Source organism: Haematobia irritans, chromosome 1, assembly GCF_050003625.1.
Source record: "Haematobia irritans isolate KBUSLIRL chromosome 1, ASM5000362v1, whole genome shotgun sequence".
Lineage (NCBI taxonomy): Eukaryota > Metazoa > Arthropoda > Insecta > Diptera > Muscidae > Haematobia > Haematobia irritans.
In genome coordinates, this window is record NC_134397.1 from 274,473,002 (window position 1) to 274,490,241 (window position 17,240).

At 32.8% G+C, this 17,240-nt stretch overlaps 1 protein-coding gene across 2 annotated transcripts in view; it reads right to left on the reverse strand.

Annotated features, from left to right (window-relative positions):
• Positions 1-12,682, reverse strand: part of CCHa2 (neuropeptide CCHamide-2) — a 46,267-nt gene extending 33,585 nt beyond the window's left edge. The window contains exon 1 of one of the 2 annotated variants that reach the window (XM_075294779.1): positions 12,567-12,682. In XM_075294779.1, coding sequence (XP_075150894.1) covers positions 12,567-12,572 — 6 coding nt within the window. In that variant the 5' untranslated portion in view covers positions 12,573-12,682. Of the gene's footprint in view, positions 1-9,185; positions 9,403-12,566 lie in introns of those variants that run through there. The other variant, XM_075294785.1, reaches the window with a different exon arrangement.
• Between the last annotated feature and the right edge of the window lie 4,558 nt (positions 12,683-17,240).

Genomic DNA, 17,240 nt, shown 5'->3' on the forward strand with positions numbered 1-17,240 from the left:
ATAGGTGAAGTGCGTCATTTGGTCCGAATCTGGACGTTTGGAACACTCGAAAATGTCACTATCAGTACTGGTATAATCAACTGTTCAAGACATTTTTGGTGTTTGGTCGAAACTGGGATTTAATCCATGTCCCCTATGTGTGAGGTCACTTTCCTTAAGAAAATTCGACTATGAGTTGAAAGAGGAATGGCCATCGTTTTTATCTTGACAACACATAAAAAGTCAAAAGTCGCGCCGCCAAAAGTCGAAAGTCGACTGTTGCCTTCTCCTTTCAATCCCTAGTTCCTTTGATGGCACTGGTGTTGGTTGGACTCCAAGAATAAGTTTAACCTTTTAATTGTTCTCTACCCTTTACCAGTCCATGTGAATTACATTTTGTGAGTAGAATTTGACACTGAATTGATGAAAGAAGAAAGTGTCATTCGACCTTAGAACGTATCTGCTCTATCTCTCGTTTCGCCATGGTAGGACTTTTTTAGTTTCCAAACAGAGAACGGCTGCGATCTACCGCAACCGGCCGTGTATTTAGTAAACACCAATATTTGCAATCTTAAAACACCAATTGGTTAAAAAAATTTCAACCACCAATATCCAATGCAACCGACGACTGTCGGTGTTTGTTAGTATGAGTGTTGGTCTCTCGAAAACACCGCAGTAAAGCAATCACACAAATTGGTTACCCATATCCCAGCAGTTTGGTATTCTCTTATTTGGTACTCTCTTAATTCTCTTTAGCTAATGCCAACTGCTGGTAAATGTTGAAGATTGTAAGACACTGCATACGAACATTGTTATATACTAGTGGTATTTTTATTCTCGCATTTGTATCAATGTAAAATATCGCATGGTAATTGGTGTCTTACCCACTGCCACCGACATTTTGTGGGTAAGATTGCAATACGAAAAAAGCCTCCGGTTGCAGTTCTCTGTTTCCAAATATACAAAAAGTTAGTCGATAGGTACTAATATTTGCAGAATTGGGAGGTAATTGCCGCAAAGTATACCTAGAAAAAGTAGGAAACTGTAGTAGACTATCGTGAGAAGTAAATCATTTTTTTTACCTTACATTCCTGGGCTTACCGATAAGAAAATAATAAGAAACACAATCAAAACAACATATAGTTTACATACAAACCAAATGCAGCTCTCTCCACTGTATTCTCACAACTGAAAGACCCAATAGACAAACAACAAAAACACAATGTTGTATACGAAATACCATGTATATGAATAACGAACGTAATTGTGATCTTCGCTACATCGGAACAACAAAACGAACACTGCAAACAAGAATAGGGGAGCACAGAAACGACATTGAGAAGAAAAAAGAGACGACAGCATTATCACAACATATGAGAAACACAGGACACTTGCCAGATTTTGAGAATGTGAGAATTCTTGACAGGGAAAACAACAACAGAAAGAGATACCTTTTGAAAAGCCTACGAATTCAACAGACAGGCGAAACAAAGATGAATTTAAAAGAAGATACGGCCAATATAAGCTGGAGCTACCAAGTTGCAATAAATTAAGCTGTGATATTTAGAATAAAATTGTGTCGTTAAATAAATGTATGTTACGTGTTTGAATGTTTATACAAATGTAATCAAAATCACTTGATTTTTGTGAGTTGTTTTGTTAGTATTTGTATTGTGAGAGATTGTTATTTAACTTTTAAAAATCTGTGTTTAAATAGACGAATCCCTTGAAAAAGCCACCAAATAGTGGAGAAACGTCGGGAGAATATGAAATAAAAGATATTTTTTTATTTATGTGAAAAAATTTAAAAATTGTCCGTTTTGATTCTGATTACAATCCCTAGTCCGGCTGATTTCGCTTGCAAATTGGGGCTCACCTTTAGAATTCTGCCTTCTGGTATTATAATTGTCTTCTTCAGACCTTTTTATTTTTTATATACAAGATATTGTATAACTGCTTAAAATTATATTTATAATTTAACAATAATATCTAAAATTTTATTCATCTTAGTACATGGTATCGAAGTATTTTCACTATTTTTCGCTAACAATTCCATAATATCCAAATAGACATGATTTCAAAACCAGATGTAGTTTAAGTCTTTCCATACAGTACATCAATAGCTGGGAATTGGTAACACTCAAGTCACATCAATAAATTTTACTTTACAATCATGCAAAAACAATAAACCTGATGCACTTTAATCGAAAAGCATACAGAGGGGGGTGATCCATACGTTTGTGGGCGATTGGTTATTAATGGGAGAAATAATAATAATGGAAATCCATAATATTTATACTAAGTGAATAAGATTTTTGGAATAAGGGGAATATACTTTGTCATGAAATCAAATAGCATAGAGTATACACTTAATCAAAGTCATTCTCATGAAAAATAATTTAATAAGCACCTGCTATTAGTATATAAAATTGTGAAAGAGTTAGAACAATAGCAAAGACGAGAATGCTTTGTTCCTCTTTAAATCAGTTTCTGGTAATAACCCAGCAAAAAAATTTGGAAGTTCTTCCAAAGGCACAACTTTAAAAGCACTTCCAGAAGATGCACTCCCATTGATGTTATTTATTTTAACTACCCAGGAAGTTCTTTTAATTCAATTTTTTATAGCTTGATTTGTTCATAGTTTTAATGGGTAATTTTAACTTTTTTTGTTTCAAATAGGTTAAAAACAGAGTAAGAATTCATAAAATGGTATCAATCATTTAAAAATTCAATCTGACAAAATTGTGAATTTCTGGAAATATTTGAGGTCAAACGTTTCCAACAAGCGTTAGAATGCATTAAAAATTATAAAAATTATTTATTTGACAAAATATAACAGAATTTTTTAATTTACATCCAAAACACAGAATTCAGATTACACCTAAAAAAGTGATGCAAATTCAGTGCAACGGCTATTGAAATGTAGGACTTCCGTCCTATGACAAGCCCATGTTAAATTCATCGCTTCTGCGTCAATTATGCACCACTTTCGGATCCAATAAGAACAGTTTCATTACTTTTTTGGCGACGCTTTTTTTTTTGCTGGGAAGTGGATTGTAGAACAATATACAAACTTGCGACAAACAGCGGTTTGATTCTCCCTCCGATCAAAATGTGCAGTTTTATTAAATTATAAATTGTGAAAGCAAATCCACCTTTTCAACACCCAACCCACGCATACAAAATCAAGAATGTCTATTTAAAAACCAGAAAGAAATTCACACACAATCATCACTTTGACTAAAAATTAAAAATAAGTAGTATTCATTGTACACAGGAATTGTCAAAATTGCACAAATATGGAAATACTTTCATACAGATTATGTAAAAGCTGCTACAAAAGAACGTTTCGCGCCATACATTTTGTAAAAGTTTTCAAAATACCAGCAATATTGTTGCCAATGCGATTGTCTTTGAGTCATTTATAGTTATAGCATAGGAGAAATAATAAATATAATTTTTATAAGTTCTCTTGGAACGTCCATTTGCGCAGCCTATTTAAAATCACTTACTATGGGAATGATCGATGCTTTTATTTAATTAAACGAGGGAGTATAATTTGTTTTAAAATATATATTTTATTTTTCAATAGTGGCTAATCTTCCAAATACCCCACAATCTATAAAGAATTAATTAGTATAGTTTTACTGATTATGGGTAATTACCCCGGTTAGTTCAAAATACGTCCCATCACGTAACAACATATGAACAAAACAACATTTTAAAATAGGAATGTCATTGGAATGGCAGACAATTTGACTACTTTCGTTCCATAATCACCATATTCGACTGATTTTGCTTACATGAGGAGAAAAATAAATTTTTCAGAATAGGGTCAAATCAGGAGAAGTGTGACATAGTGGGTCGAGGATATACCAAAAGATTGTGCGTCAAAAATAAAAGTAAAATTGAATACTTAAAATTCTATATCTCAAAAACGAAACAATATATTTTAAAAAAGATGGAAATTTCCTATAACAATTTACTAACTTTATTTAAAAAAAAAAACATAATATTTATTAGCACGGGAAGGGTGCATTGGTGGGAAAACATGACCACATATTTTTTTTGTTTTGTAAAAAGATACACTTATAATACAAAATAAATTGTCTGTCCTTAGTAATGGAATACACGTATTTACATACCCACATACATGTTAATGCATATGTTTGGTAAAAGAAGCTCTTGGCTATTTAAAATATTTATATTTTTTCGAATATTTCCCAAATATGCAATCATAGAGCTTCTTACGATGATAGGAATTCTAAGGACCAACAAGTGGCATGTTCATTTTTCCATATCCAATGTTGGCTCAGATTCGTTAAAGCTAACACAATGCAAATCAAAATATTGACATGAACTTCTGTGATGCTGCAGAGTTTAAATTTATTTTTGGTTTGTTGTATTTGTTGTCTTCAAAACCACAGGCAATGATGACGTATAAACGCCAACCTTATTCAAAAACTTAATTTTATTCGGGGTTTGATTTAATTACTCACAATTATGTTTAGCTTACTAGCACGAGAAAGCAAACTCATTCTATAAAATGATTGCCCTAAGTCTTTTCTCATACTGGAAAAACAGAGATGAGAAACAGGTAGATGTTTAGCCAATGAGTAAAAAAAATTTTCTTTGCCTTGCTCGTTGCTACGTGCTCATCTTTGGACATGTTTACCACAGCCTTTTAATATTTATTTCGATTATATAATTGTTTCAGAAACATATATTTTTTCCTTGTGAGAAGGGTTTTCTGGCAGGAAAAAATATGGTGGCAGGAAGCATTTAAATAGTCCTCAAATAAGACTAATATGTTCTGTCATTTAAATAAGAGAATTTATGGATGACCAAATTTGTTTTGGATTGATCAAATTTGTTTTGCCTTCTTTGCAGTAAAAGAGCAGATATTTATAGATATGTCTACACTAAAAAAAAACGTGGATCCTTCAGGAAACTAAAGCCAATTTAACTCTATTTTAGTACATTGAAATTGTTATGTTAACATTTGTAAATTTGACCACAAATAGCGCCAACTTCGTATGGCGCTAAAGGCAGTTTTGTCATTCCATTTTTTTCCTTTAAAATTTCTTTAACAAGTGAAAAAAGTTATGTATAATAAATTGTCTTTTATCTTTCGAAAAATATTTACTTTAGTTAAAATTAACTTACATTTTCCTGCTGATTGGTTCATTTCTGTTTTGAGTACATTGTACATTTTCGTGATCAATTAATTTTTCGACTTGTAAGAATTCTAATAATAATATAGTTTTCATCGATTCTGAAACCCGCCTTATATAAAAATATTTTAAAATAATGTGTAAGATATTTAATGTTATGTTATTGATATTTATAATAAGATTAACATTTGTTGATTGGCATTGTAGTGTGGGACAGCTTTATTTATATTATTATATTAAATTATTTTTTTTTTCGAAAATGAAAAATATGGTATAGACTTTCAGTTAGAAGGTGGGTTAGCTTTTATAAACATTGTTGCGAATATTTGAAATAAAAATATAAAAATATGTTTATTTTTAGTTTGCCTCACATTGAAAACTATTTGAGAAATGATTCTACCATTGAAGATGTTGTTAGTTTTTCGTTGAGAACGTGGTCTTCTCAATAATTTCCATAGTTTGAATATGAACAATCCATGTGCTTATTGGAAGGATACTGAATTATTGTGTTTGGCGTAGTTTATGTCTGTGGAATTTCTCGGAAATTTCTCAAAAATTTTTTGTACAGTTGAAGGCGCATCTTTCTGTCTTTACAGATTTTTGATATCTGCCGTAGATCGGGCAATATTTAACTTCCGTTGTGTTGTTTTCTTAGTCAGGATTCAATGAGGCAAAACGCTATAAATAGAGAGCCATTGAAAATATTAAACATTTTCCAGATGTTTTCTGCAGAAGTTTTGTTTTGGTGTATTTTCACTCTCCTGTAAAATTGGGCGTATGAAGTTTTGTCATAATTCCACTGATGTGTTCATAAGTTTTTCACCAAAGGTAGTGTAATTGAACAATATTTTTTTAATCCACATTTTTATACCCTAAACCACATAGTGGTTAGGGTATAACATAATAACTTTGATCTGTCAAAAAATGTGCCTACCATAAATATTGATTTTAGACCCCATAAAATATATACCGATCGACTCAGAATCACCTCCTGAGTCGATCTAGCGCTTGGTATCCGTCCGTCCGTCTGTCCATGAATTTATTGTTCGCAGGATTCCGGTCGCAATTACTAACCGATTATGATGAAATGTGGTACAGGGTGTTTTTTAGGCACAAGGACGAACGCTATTGAATTTTGAAGAAATCGGACCAAATTTAGGTATAGCTCCCATATATAACTTTATTTCTAACCGTAATAGTCTTATTTAGTGCCCGATCTTACTCTAATTTAGTACAAGGTAACCTTCTGTGGTATCAACCAAATCTGGAAAATATCATCAAAATTGGTTCAGATTTAGATATAGTTCCCATATATATGCATCGATCGGGAGCCACCGTGGTGCAATGGTTAGCATGCCCGCCTTGCATACACAAGGTCGTGGGTTCGATTCCTGCTACGACCGAACACCAAAAAGTTTTTCAGCGGTGGATTATCCCACCTCAGTAACGCTGGTGACATTTCTGAGGGTTTCAAAGCTTCTCTAAGTGGTTTCACTGGAATGTGGAACGCCGTTCGGACTCGGCTATAAAAAGGAGGTCCCTTGTCATTGAGCTTAACATGGAATCGGGCAGCACTCAGTGATAAGAGAGAAGTTCACCACTGTGGTATCACAATGGACTGAATAGTCTAAGTGAGCCTGATACATCGGGCTGCCACATAACCTAACCTAACCTAACCTATCGATCGATTTTCCAAAATTTGGCCATAATACTCTTATTTATTAACCAATGTTGCTCCCTATTTTCGGAAATTTGGGTTTATTACCACACTAATTTAGCAATTTCCTCTTTTTATTCCCTAAAGCGCATAGAGGTCAGGGTATAATAACTTTGATCTTCCAAAAAATGTGCCTACTCGAAATATTGATTTTAGACCCCATAAAATATATACCGATCGACTCAGAATCACCTCCTGATTCCATCAAGCGCTTGGTGTCCGTCCGTCCGTCCGTCCATGTATTTGTTGTTCTCAGGATTCCGGTCGCAATTAACCGATTTTGATGAAATTTGGTTTGTGGCGTTTTTTTGGTACAGTGACGAACGCTATTGAATTTAGAAAAAATCGGATCAACTTTAGATATAGCTCCCATATATATGTGTCGTCCGATTTCGATAAAAGGGGTCAGATTGCGTTTATATAGTAATGGACTCAATATTAGTGGCAAACTAACTCTGTAGGTTCAAAATCAACTATAGCTCCTAAAATCAGACATTTCTGTTCAGATTGTGATTAAACTCCCATTCTTAAATATGGAAATGCGGGGTTTCCCCAAACCTATACCATTGATACCCCACAAACAATGTTTACGAATTTAGTAGGGGTGGTTTAGGGTATGATATACAGTCGACTCCGCTTTACTGAAACGTTAAAAATGCAGCCATTTAATTTCAGTTATCCGAAGTTTTTGCTAAAGCGGACTACGGATAACTGAAAAAAACTTCCAGTAATGCGAACTTCGGATAACTGAAAAAGTTTCAGTAAAGCGGACTCCGTATAACTGGAAAAAAATCCACTCAATTTCAGTTAACCGAACTTATGACCAATGCTATGTACATAAAATAATAAAAACAAGGTGTTTGATTCCGTGTGTGTGCCATCTACAATTTTACCTTTCAGTTGATTTTATTTACAGAGTGATTTAAACTGTTTTGAAAGTGCCATCTTCACTTGAAATAAAGCGTTCTCAATACGGAGAAGAAAATGTACTCTCTCTCAATAGCGAGAATGTGGCATTTTCAGTAAAGCGAAGTCATACTAATGTGACGAAACTCATTTGAACACAAAAAACTTTTCAGTAATCCGATTTTTTCAATTAAGCGGAGTTTCACTAAAGCGGAGTAATTTAAATGAAATGGACAGAAAAAATGCGATCGATTTCAGTTATCCGAGGTTTTTCAGTAAAGCGCATTGCGCTAAAGCGGAGTCGACTATAGTCGGTCCCGCCCGATTAGTGGCATACTAAAATTTATAAATACAAAGTAGCATGTAATCCCCGCGCCAGATCTATACTAAGACTATTGAAATTCGAGTTAGCCGTCGATGAAACACATATATGTATAGTCAGGCTTGTGTGGATTGGTTTCTGCTATTTTCTTTACACAACTTGATAATAACAACTTCAATATTCATGTCCAATTAGCTCGTGTAAAAATTGTAATAATATGAGGACAAATTAATGTGGACAAAAAAGCCTGCAATCATATCAGGCTAATATAAAAATAGCAAAAAATTTTAATTAAAGGTGAGTACTATGTTCGTATTTTTCACCAAAACAGTAAATTAAAAGTACAGAAATCTATGAAGACGATTATATTTTTATAAAGTCTTGTGAAATAATGAATGGAAAATATCTAAGGACTTGATTGTGAACCATTTAATATTTTTAATTTATTTAATTTAAAAAATTAACCGTGAAAACAAGCTGGTTTTCAGCTTGATAACTGAACATAGTCGTAAATTTTTAGATGTTTTAAGAAATTGTGAAAATCTACTTCTATTGTTGCAAGTTATTCAAAATGCGACTTTTTGAAGTACCCAAATTTTCCACTTTTTATTAATTGTGTGATCTAAACGATTAATAGGTGTATGAAAATTCCTAATAAGATATCCGTAGCCTTGGGCACATAACATAGTTATGAACATTTTCTTCTATCATTATCAACCTCTTCTAAAAATAGTAATGAATTATGTAATTAAAAGGTGGCATAAAAGGTGACACAAAAATATAAAAAGTGTAGTATAACGACAAGACAGTGACAAAAGTAGCAAACCGGTAATCAATGTTACCGTACCCATAATTTTTAAATTAATTATTTTTGAAATGATTCTTCAGACGGTCCACAATAGATTCTTGATAGAAATTTATTTTCATAAATTCACAATTATCTCAAAATATAAATAAGCACATAGGCTTGTAATAAAAAAGTTAATCAAACTAAAAATATAATAACCAGAGATCGAGAAATCGGATCCCACATGCCATATATATATTTATTCCTATTATTTTCGCAATGTTGTACTTGAAAACTTACCGAAATCTTGAGAGCCACTTTAGTATAATTAAGAATATTAAAAATTCTTTTAGATTTCGAAATGTAAGCGTTTCACTTTGTTATTAAAAATATCACTTGTTAGTATCCAAAATCTCCAACAACTATTCTATTCTATGTTATTTCGATAGAATTTTTAAAATATAACAACTTTCCACGCACACGGTAGTATCTTTGTCTAACAACTGCCAAAATTTGAATGACTGAAGAATTGAATTTAGCGATTGGCTTTATATAAAAGCAACAATCCTGTCGGATGGTTAAAACAAATGTAAGACAAGAGTAGATAATACCAGCTGAAGGATTCTGCAAACAAAAGCTATCTTTTTAGCACCTTGTTTTGTTGTTGGTACGACAGAAATTGTTGTTGTAGTTGACGAATTACAACTTTCAATAACAACCAATCAGAAGAGAAAAGCTTTTGCGAATATGAAGCACGATGTAGATACTACATTCGCTTACACATCGTTTAACCCATAACGCCCATACACCTACACCATGTTGGTGTATGTGTGCGCTCGTGTGAAAATCAGTGGGTGCATAAACAACAAGTGTGTACGCTTAAGGAAAGGATTTATGCGTAGGTTTATATATGGCAAAATCCATGAGAGTCCTTATGCACCTGTTGGCTGATTATAGTCCCTTTGAAGCTCTCGGTTTGTTGTTGTTGGAGTTGCAGTTGTTTCTTTCTTAATATTTGGAAAATTGAAAGAGTCCAACGCAGGAAATTTGTATTTTAGAATCTTCTTTACGCTTAATTAGGATAAAATAAATGAATAATATAAATATTATTTTCTTCTGTATTTCCCATACTACGCAAAATATTGCTTAAATACTTTGCTACGTCATATTAGAATTTTAAATATCTATTTTAGAAAAACTTAGCTTATGTAACAATTTAATTTAGACCCTAACTCCGTAAGTGATTCGACATTTATATACAAAAATATTTACCTATGAATAACGGTTTAATAACGACATTAGAAAAAACTGTGATTAGAATAACTTATATGTTTAATTAATTCTAAAGAAGCTGGTGAATTTAGATTATCGGGAGCTGTAATTATTCGGATATTCTATGCGTTAATTCTATGTCGACTTCTTTATAGGCTTCGACCAAACAACAAAAAGTAATAATTCTGATAAATTATTTAAAATTAATGAAAAGTTCTTAAGTTTATTTACTTTTTGTATCTTGACTAAAACGAAAATATGCGCTACAAATAGGAGATGTTTTTAAATACTTTATTTGAAAGACGTTTTTACTTTAAACATAGTATAATTTTTACTTTAAGTTGAGTCTGAATTTGGAAATTTTAGTTGTCGTTAACACGTTTTAAGGAATCTTCAGGTCGAAAGCCTATGTTGTTACCACCTATATTTCGTGTTTATTTTCATTATTCATTATGATTGTAAATATATAAAGAAATAAATTAAGGACTCTTTTTCCACGTGAAGAATAAAGCAGAAAAAGTGAATAATTCAAATTTGTTTCATAATATCAATTACGCAAAACTCAAATTTAAAGGAGAATTGCTTCGTTGGCTCGAAATCAATGTTAAAATCATTAGTGTAAACACAATACCTTTGAAGCCGGATAGCTTTTTTCAGAGCACGATCAATCCTGACTATTTTATAAGCTGACAAAAATTTAGGACATGAGAGGGTTAAGCTATCATTCTGAAACTGTACCTCTGTCTATCAGATTCTGTTTTTCCTGCACGCTCACAAAAAATCGCTTCTGTAACATATACTCCCAAACATATTTTGCTTCAAGCATATACATTTTTGGCTATTGCCCAAACATTTATATGTTTGATCTCTTCCAATATATAATATGTTTGAAAGCATATTGGTCTAAACAATATATGTTTGGGTAGTCAATTTCCAAACATTTTGTATTTTTGCATCCAAATTCAATAATGTTGTCTTCCAAAAAACAATATGTTATTATGTGAACATATAATATGTTTGGAAGCATTTTGCACCCAAAAATATTATATGCTTAAAAAAATTCTCCCAAACAATATTGTGCTCAAAATTTTATTTATTTATTTATATATTTACAATCATAATGAATTATGAAAATAAACAGGTAATATAGGTGCTAACAACATAGGTTTTCGACCTGAATGCTCAAAATTTTGTTTCTGCCCAATTGTATATTCCCCCACATCTTTCTCACTTCCACGAGATTTTTTAGTTCTTAGCACCTTTTTCTGTAATACAAACATTGTAGAAGAAATTATTCAATTGTATGATTTTTTTATTTATTTTAATTTTACCTTTTGCCGGACGGGGATTCGAACAGCGGACCACACAGTTTGTAAGGATCAAAGAAGTAGCTGATCAATTGCCCAAGGAAAAATAAAATGTTAATTTTGTAATAACAAGCAACAACCACCAACTTAATTCAATATCGCTCCCTGTTAAATAGCGCTCCAAGCTACTAAACACATATATGTGTATAGGCTATTTCTAAATTAATATATGTTTGCATCCAAGCATATTATATTTAAAAACATTTTATGTCCCAAACATAATATGTTCTAACATATTACCATATATGTCCCAAACATGTTATGCTAGTTTATGAACATTATATGCTTGCACTCAAAAATATTATGTTTAAAAATTTGTGTTCCAAACATATAATGTTTATAGCCAAACATATGAAAAACAGTCTTTTTCATCCGTGTGTAAGCCTTGTGTGGAGAGATGGGGTACATCGAATCATGTTTAATATAGATCTCATAGTAAAGGGAACTCATAATATCTATACGTATCTCATAAAACATAGTTCTTTGACTTTCGTAGGCCTTAATAGCATTGTGCTCCGTTTACAGAGGCAACACATCGAAATCATCATCGCATTTCTTACAGTTGGAATATAATTAAAAAGTTTTACTACTCAGTGCATGAATTGTTGAAATATACTAAATTCATGCTGAGTAGTAAGAACTTGTAATTGTATTCCCGCAGTGAGAAATGCGATGATGGCAAATATGACTTGGGTCATCAAATGACCCCAACATAGTATAAGGGTTACGGTATTAATGCAACCTATTGATATACTATTACAGGCCGAGTGCATGAAAAACAACATTATTTTGTTTATCTCAAAAATTGCAAAGGTTGATCTAATAACAAAACGTAACACTTGAGTATTGATGCGTACAACATTGATTCGACATCGTCACCAAAAAAAAACTTTATGACAATCTCGATTATCGTAAAAATAAATATTTTGGTAGCTAAATGTTTGTCTCAATAAGCACATTGTTTTTCTGGTCTTTGTTAGTAACAGTGACAATGAATCAACACGAGGCAATATAATTAAATATCAATCACCACCAAACTCACCCCCATGAATTGTTATTAACCCCTTAGCGTCAGGTGTTTATCGCTTAATTTGTTCTCGAAATACAAACGATAGATAGATTACATACACAACTAAGGCACTTGTTAGTTATACCGGTGATTAGATTGAACTGACATTAATCCCTACACCGTATCGGAACTATTGTATAGTATTTGAATTTGCAAAATAATCGCAAAACTATATTTGCGAATTTTATTCAACTATATACCACTGTGTCTTGGAAGGGCCTAAAAATTCCGCTCTATGTTAGAAATATTGGTTCTATAAACCACATATACTATTATATACTGTTTCACAGACGAACTCCTCCTTAATCTATCTAATCCGGGCTGCATCTCTGTACATATCTTTTGTCCGCAATATGGGACTTGCAATTCTCGTGCAACTTTCATGTAATTGCAAATGCTTTTGAGTTAGAAAAAACATTGATTTTAATAAGAATGTAGAAAAAGTCTTTTGAAAATAGCAGTCGGTGTTAGCTGTTATATTTTTCTCTAGTGAACAACAATTCGAAAAATATTCAAGTTCTAAAATGTTACTCAAAGTATTTTCAAGTAATAAAAATAGGCCATAATTGGGGATTTTTTCATGGATCGGGACGACATTTTTGAGTTTTGGGGTATTGCGGATTTGGCGGGAAATGGGTTCGTTAACATATAATAAATCAGGTTTACATGAAATTCTTACATTATTAAAAAAGAAGTACAGCGAATCGTCAATAAAAGGAAACGTTGCTACTCTTTTTTCCATGGAATGTAAAATGGAGCATTTGGGCTAGAAGCGGACACAAGATTTTATTTTTGGGATCTAGGTGCGAATTTATAATTTAACTTAGCTGGGCTAAGACATTTTTCTACTATTGTGAAATCATTTCGGGAGGACTCAGGCTTAAATGGTCCGGACAATATATCCCATAAATATAGAAATGATGAAGATGGTTCACCTTTATATTGACCTACCACCCAATTTTATTACTTGTGTATTTAGAAGTACATTTTCATTCATAAATACATGGTGATCGAACTCCCATTATAATTCAACGAGCATTTAGGTTAAAGTGGTAGCCCGATTGATTTTCAGGCTGACTTAGACTATGAAAGACTATCACCACTCTCCTGGTTTTATGTTTCGAAATCTTGATATTGCAGCCCGCAAGCTGGTATGACAATTTTTTTTTCAATTTTTAAATTGTTATTATTATTTTATTTTTGATAAAAACATTGTAAAATATTTATTGGAGATTTTTGTGAGGAAAAATACTGGCAACACTATTTACTGCCTTACGAACAATATACTCACGAGTGTAATATTGGTTGACTTATCGCACTGTTTATTGTCATATTGCGTTAGTGTAAAGCAGTTATCTATCAATTTGATTGCATACTAGATTGTTTATAACAATTTGGGTAGTGATTTATGATAATCAATTTGCATAAATTATGATTTGTGCAACCCTCTTATATGTTGGCTTATGACTTCGTAAGAACGTTTAATTTCAATCGATGAAAATATTTAACAAAGTTACAGTTAAATAGCATACAGCGTGATCTATTTATGCAAAATGAGATAAGAATAACAGGCAAGTGCTCGTATAGTAGTTTGTGCTTTTTATAAAGTTCTTGGATAAATTGAGATTTTGAAGTTATGCGGTCGCCCGTTATTTCAGGCTCACTTGCCTATTCAGTCCATTTTGATACCACAGTGGTGAACTTCTCTCTTGTCACTGAGAGCTGCCTGATTTCATGTTTATTTCATGGACAAGGAGAAGATTTGAAACACTCAGAAATGTCACCAACATTACTGAGAAAGGAGCTAAAATTTTTTTATGTTCGGTCAAAACAGGGATTGACATTTTGTATACAAGGCCATTGCACCACGGTGGCTGCCACAGTCCTAAATATCGAATAAGAGAATGCCATCGTATTCCCAATTAGCAGGTCAGTTTAAATATATTAGAAATATATTCAGAAATAAATTTATTCGTGATGGAATTTGAGCGTATTTAGGATTGTGTTTTATTTGGCTGGAAATCCACAAGTAGCTATCGTTAGAGCCCTCCAGCATCATTGCTGATACTAGTAGTGATACTAGTAGTCTTGCACCGCTTCCAATAAGTCGACGAAAAAACGGTAACAACATCAGAAATGATGCGAAATGTGAAGGCCAGATTTGATCGAAATACATGCCGCAGTGGTAGAAAACTTACTCGTGAGCTGAACATATCGCGAGAACTAATTCAACACTTATTTAACTAAAATGGCACCGATGCAGAAAACAGTTAGATTGGGAATAGCAAAGGATTGCTTCTCTTGCTCGAAAGTGGCCAGTTACGGAATTAATAATAATTCATAAAAACATGTTGATATTATTTGATTTAAAAAATTCCATCAATTTGAAATGGTGGATCCCGCTTTGCTGACCATCCGTAGATGCTGGTATACAAAACAACCCGATGAAAATCATTGTAGTTAGAAATCAATTAAGAAAAAATTTTTACATTCTTATTAAAAGTGTGCTACTTTAGTTTCTCAGTATCTATTGTATTGAGAAAAATATTTGCTACAGACGAAATCCATTTTGTGGGAAGCCGCCAACTTTAGGAAAAAGACACAATGTTCAAAGAAACAAATGTTTAGGTATTAAACTAAATCAGAATTTTTCATTTGTGATTTGAATTTACCTACTTCAGTATGAAACTATAGATAATATCGATAGTTTTGCAGCTCTACCGCAGAGCATGAACTTTCCAACAGGACTCATCACCTTCGTACACATTAGGCGTCAACCAAAAATGGTTTAAAGAGGAGAGTCCTCGCTTCATTTTTACCGTGCAATGCCAATCAAACTCTCCGGATCTTAAACCGTTGGACTTTTACGCTTATGACATTTTAGAGATTAACATTGGCTCCAAAAAATACCAAAGAGTCGATCATTTCAAGATGGCGATTCGCCGGGAACGGGCCAATTTCGTGCAGCATGTGATGGCTTTATTGGCCGTATGAAGGCTATATTTAGTGTCAAATGTAGCCAATTCGAACAAATCTAAACTGATTGAACAATGAAATTAAAAAAATAGCACTTAACGAGTTTTTACAATTTTTCGTGATATTAATTCTTTCATGATATTAATGGAAATTTTCGTATACCTCCATTTTGAATTAACTGTGAATAATAAAAAGTAAATCAAAGATTTTTTTGTTGCTGGTTAATTTCAAAGAAAATTCCTAACAGATGTCCGGAGCATATTCAAAATGGGGTCAGGATAAAGTGGCAGCCCGATTAAGTTTCAGGCTCACTCAGACTATTCAGTCCATTGTGATCAAAATGGAGAAAACCACAATCAGTACAAAAATTTATTGGCTATCAGTATTATCCCAACTTGGTCACTATAATATCACCACATATATTTTGGGACTGTAGAATATTGAGACATTTGCGTCGAAAACAAGGAGGTCCCTTGTCATTGAGCTTAACATGGAATCGGGCAGCACTCAGTGATAAGATAGAAGTTCACCAATGTGGTATCACAATGGACTGAATAGTCTAAGTGAGCCTGATACATCGGGCTGCCACCTAACCTAACCTAACCTTGTGTCGAAAACTATGTTGGAAAATAAATGTACCATAATTTTTTTAATTTTTTGTAGGCTACACCGAGAGAATTCTCTTCGTAAAAGGAATGACAAATTTTGTTAAAACTACTAAATTTCATAAAAAGAACGAAAGGTCACTGAAGCAACTTATTAGAGAAAATTTTATATCACAAACGGAAACTTTACAAAATGTTTGTACTTTTTATGAAGAAATTGTGAAGCAGAACGTTTCGTAAAATTTTCATAAAAACGTCTTCACAAAAATCATGAAATGTGAAGAAAGGTTCGTTAATTAAACGAACTTTTTATGAAGAATATTTAATTTAGAATATTTCAAAAATAAATGAAATCTACAAACAAATGTTTCGTAAAATTAACGAAGAGAATTCTTTCAGTGTATGTAAAAATCGATTTAATGCTTCAAAAGTGACAATGGGAGAAAAACTAAAAAATTAACAAAATAACAACGTTAGCGATGTCCGCTCTTAAATCTGTGTGTTTTTAAGAGACGACTACATGCGACCCAAAATCAAAACCTACCACACTCGGATGTATACTCGTAGACTTAAATAATACGAATTGACAAATATTTACCCTCTTAATGTTATGCGCTTTACAGACTATCATATATTCCGGACGGAATGTCGGTGTTTGTAAAGAATCTGTGTCGAATCGATACGACTTGTCGGCGATGACTAAATAATCGGTAAATGTGTTATCGATCCCATAAACATGCAGCAGTATCGATTATGCCTTCGGACTTAACTTATAATATGCACAATATATGGGATATGTTCGACACTATCAGTTATTCCGGACGGAATGTCGGTGTTAGTAAAGAATCTTACAGTGTGTCGGATCGATACGACTTGTCGGCGATGACTAAATAATCGGTAAATGTGTTATCGATCCCATAAACATGCAGCAGTATCGATGATGCCTTCAGGCTTAACTTATAATGTGCACAATATATGGGATATGTTCGACACGAGCACTGTTGTCCGGAATAACTGATAGTCTGTAAAGCGCATTAACCTCATTATTGATGAAACTGTTTACTTA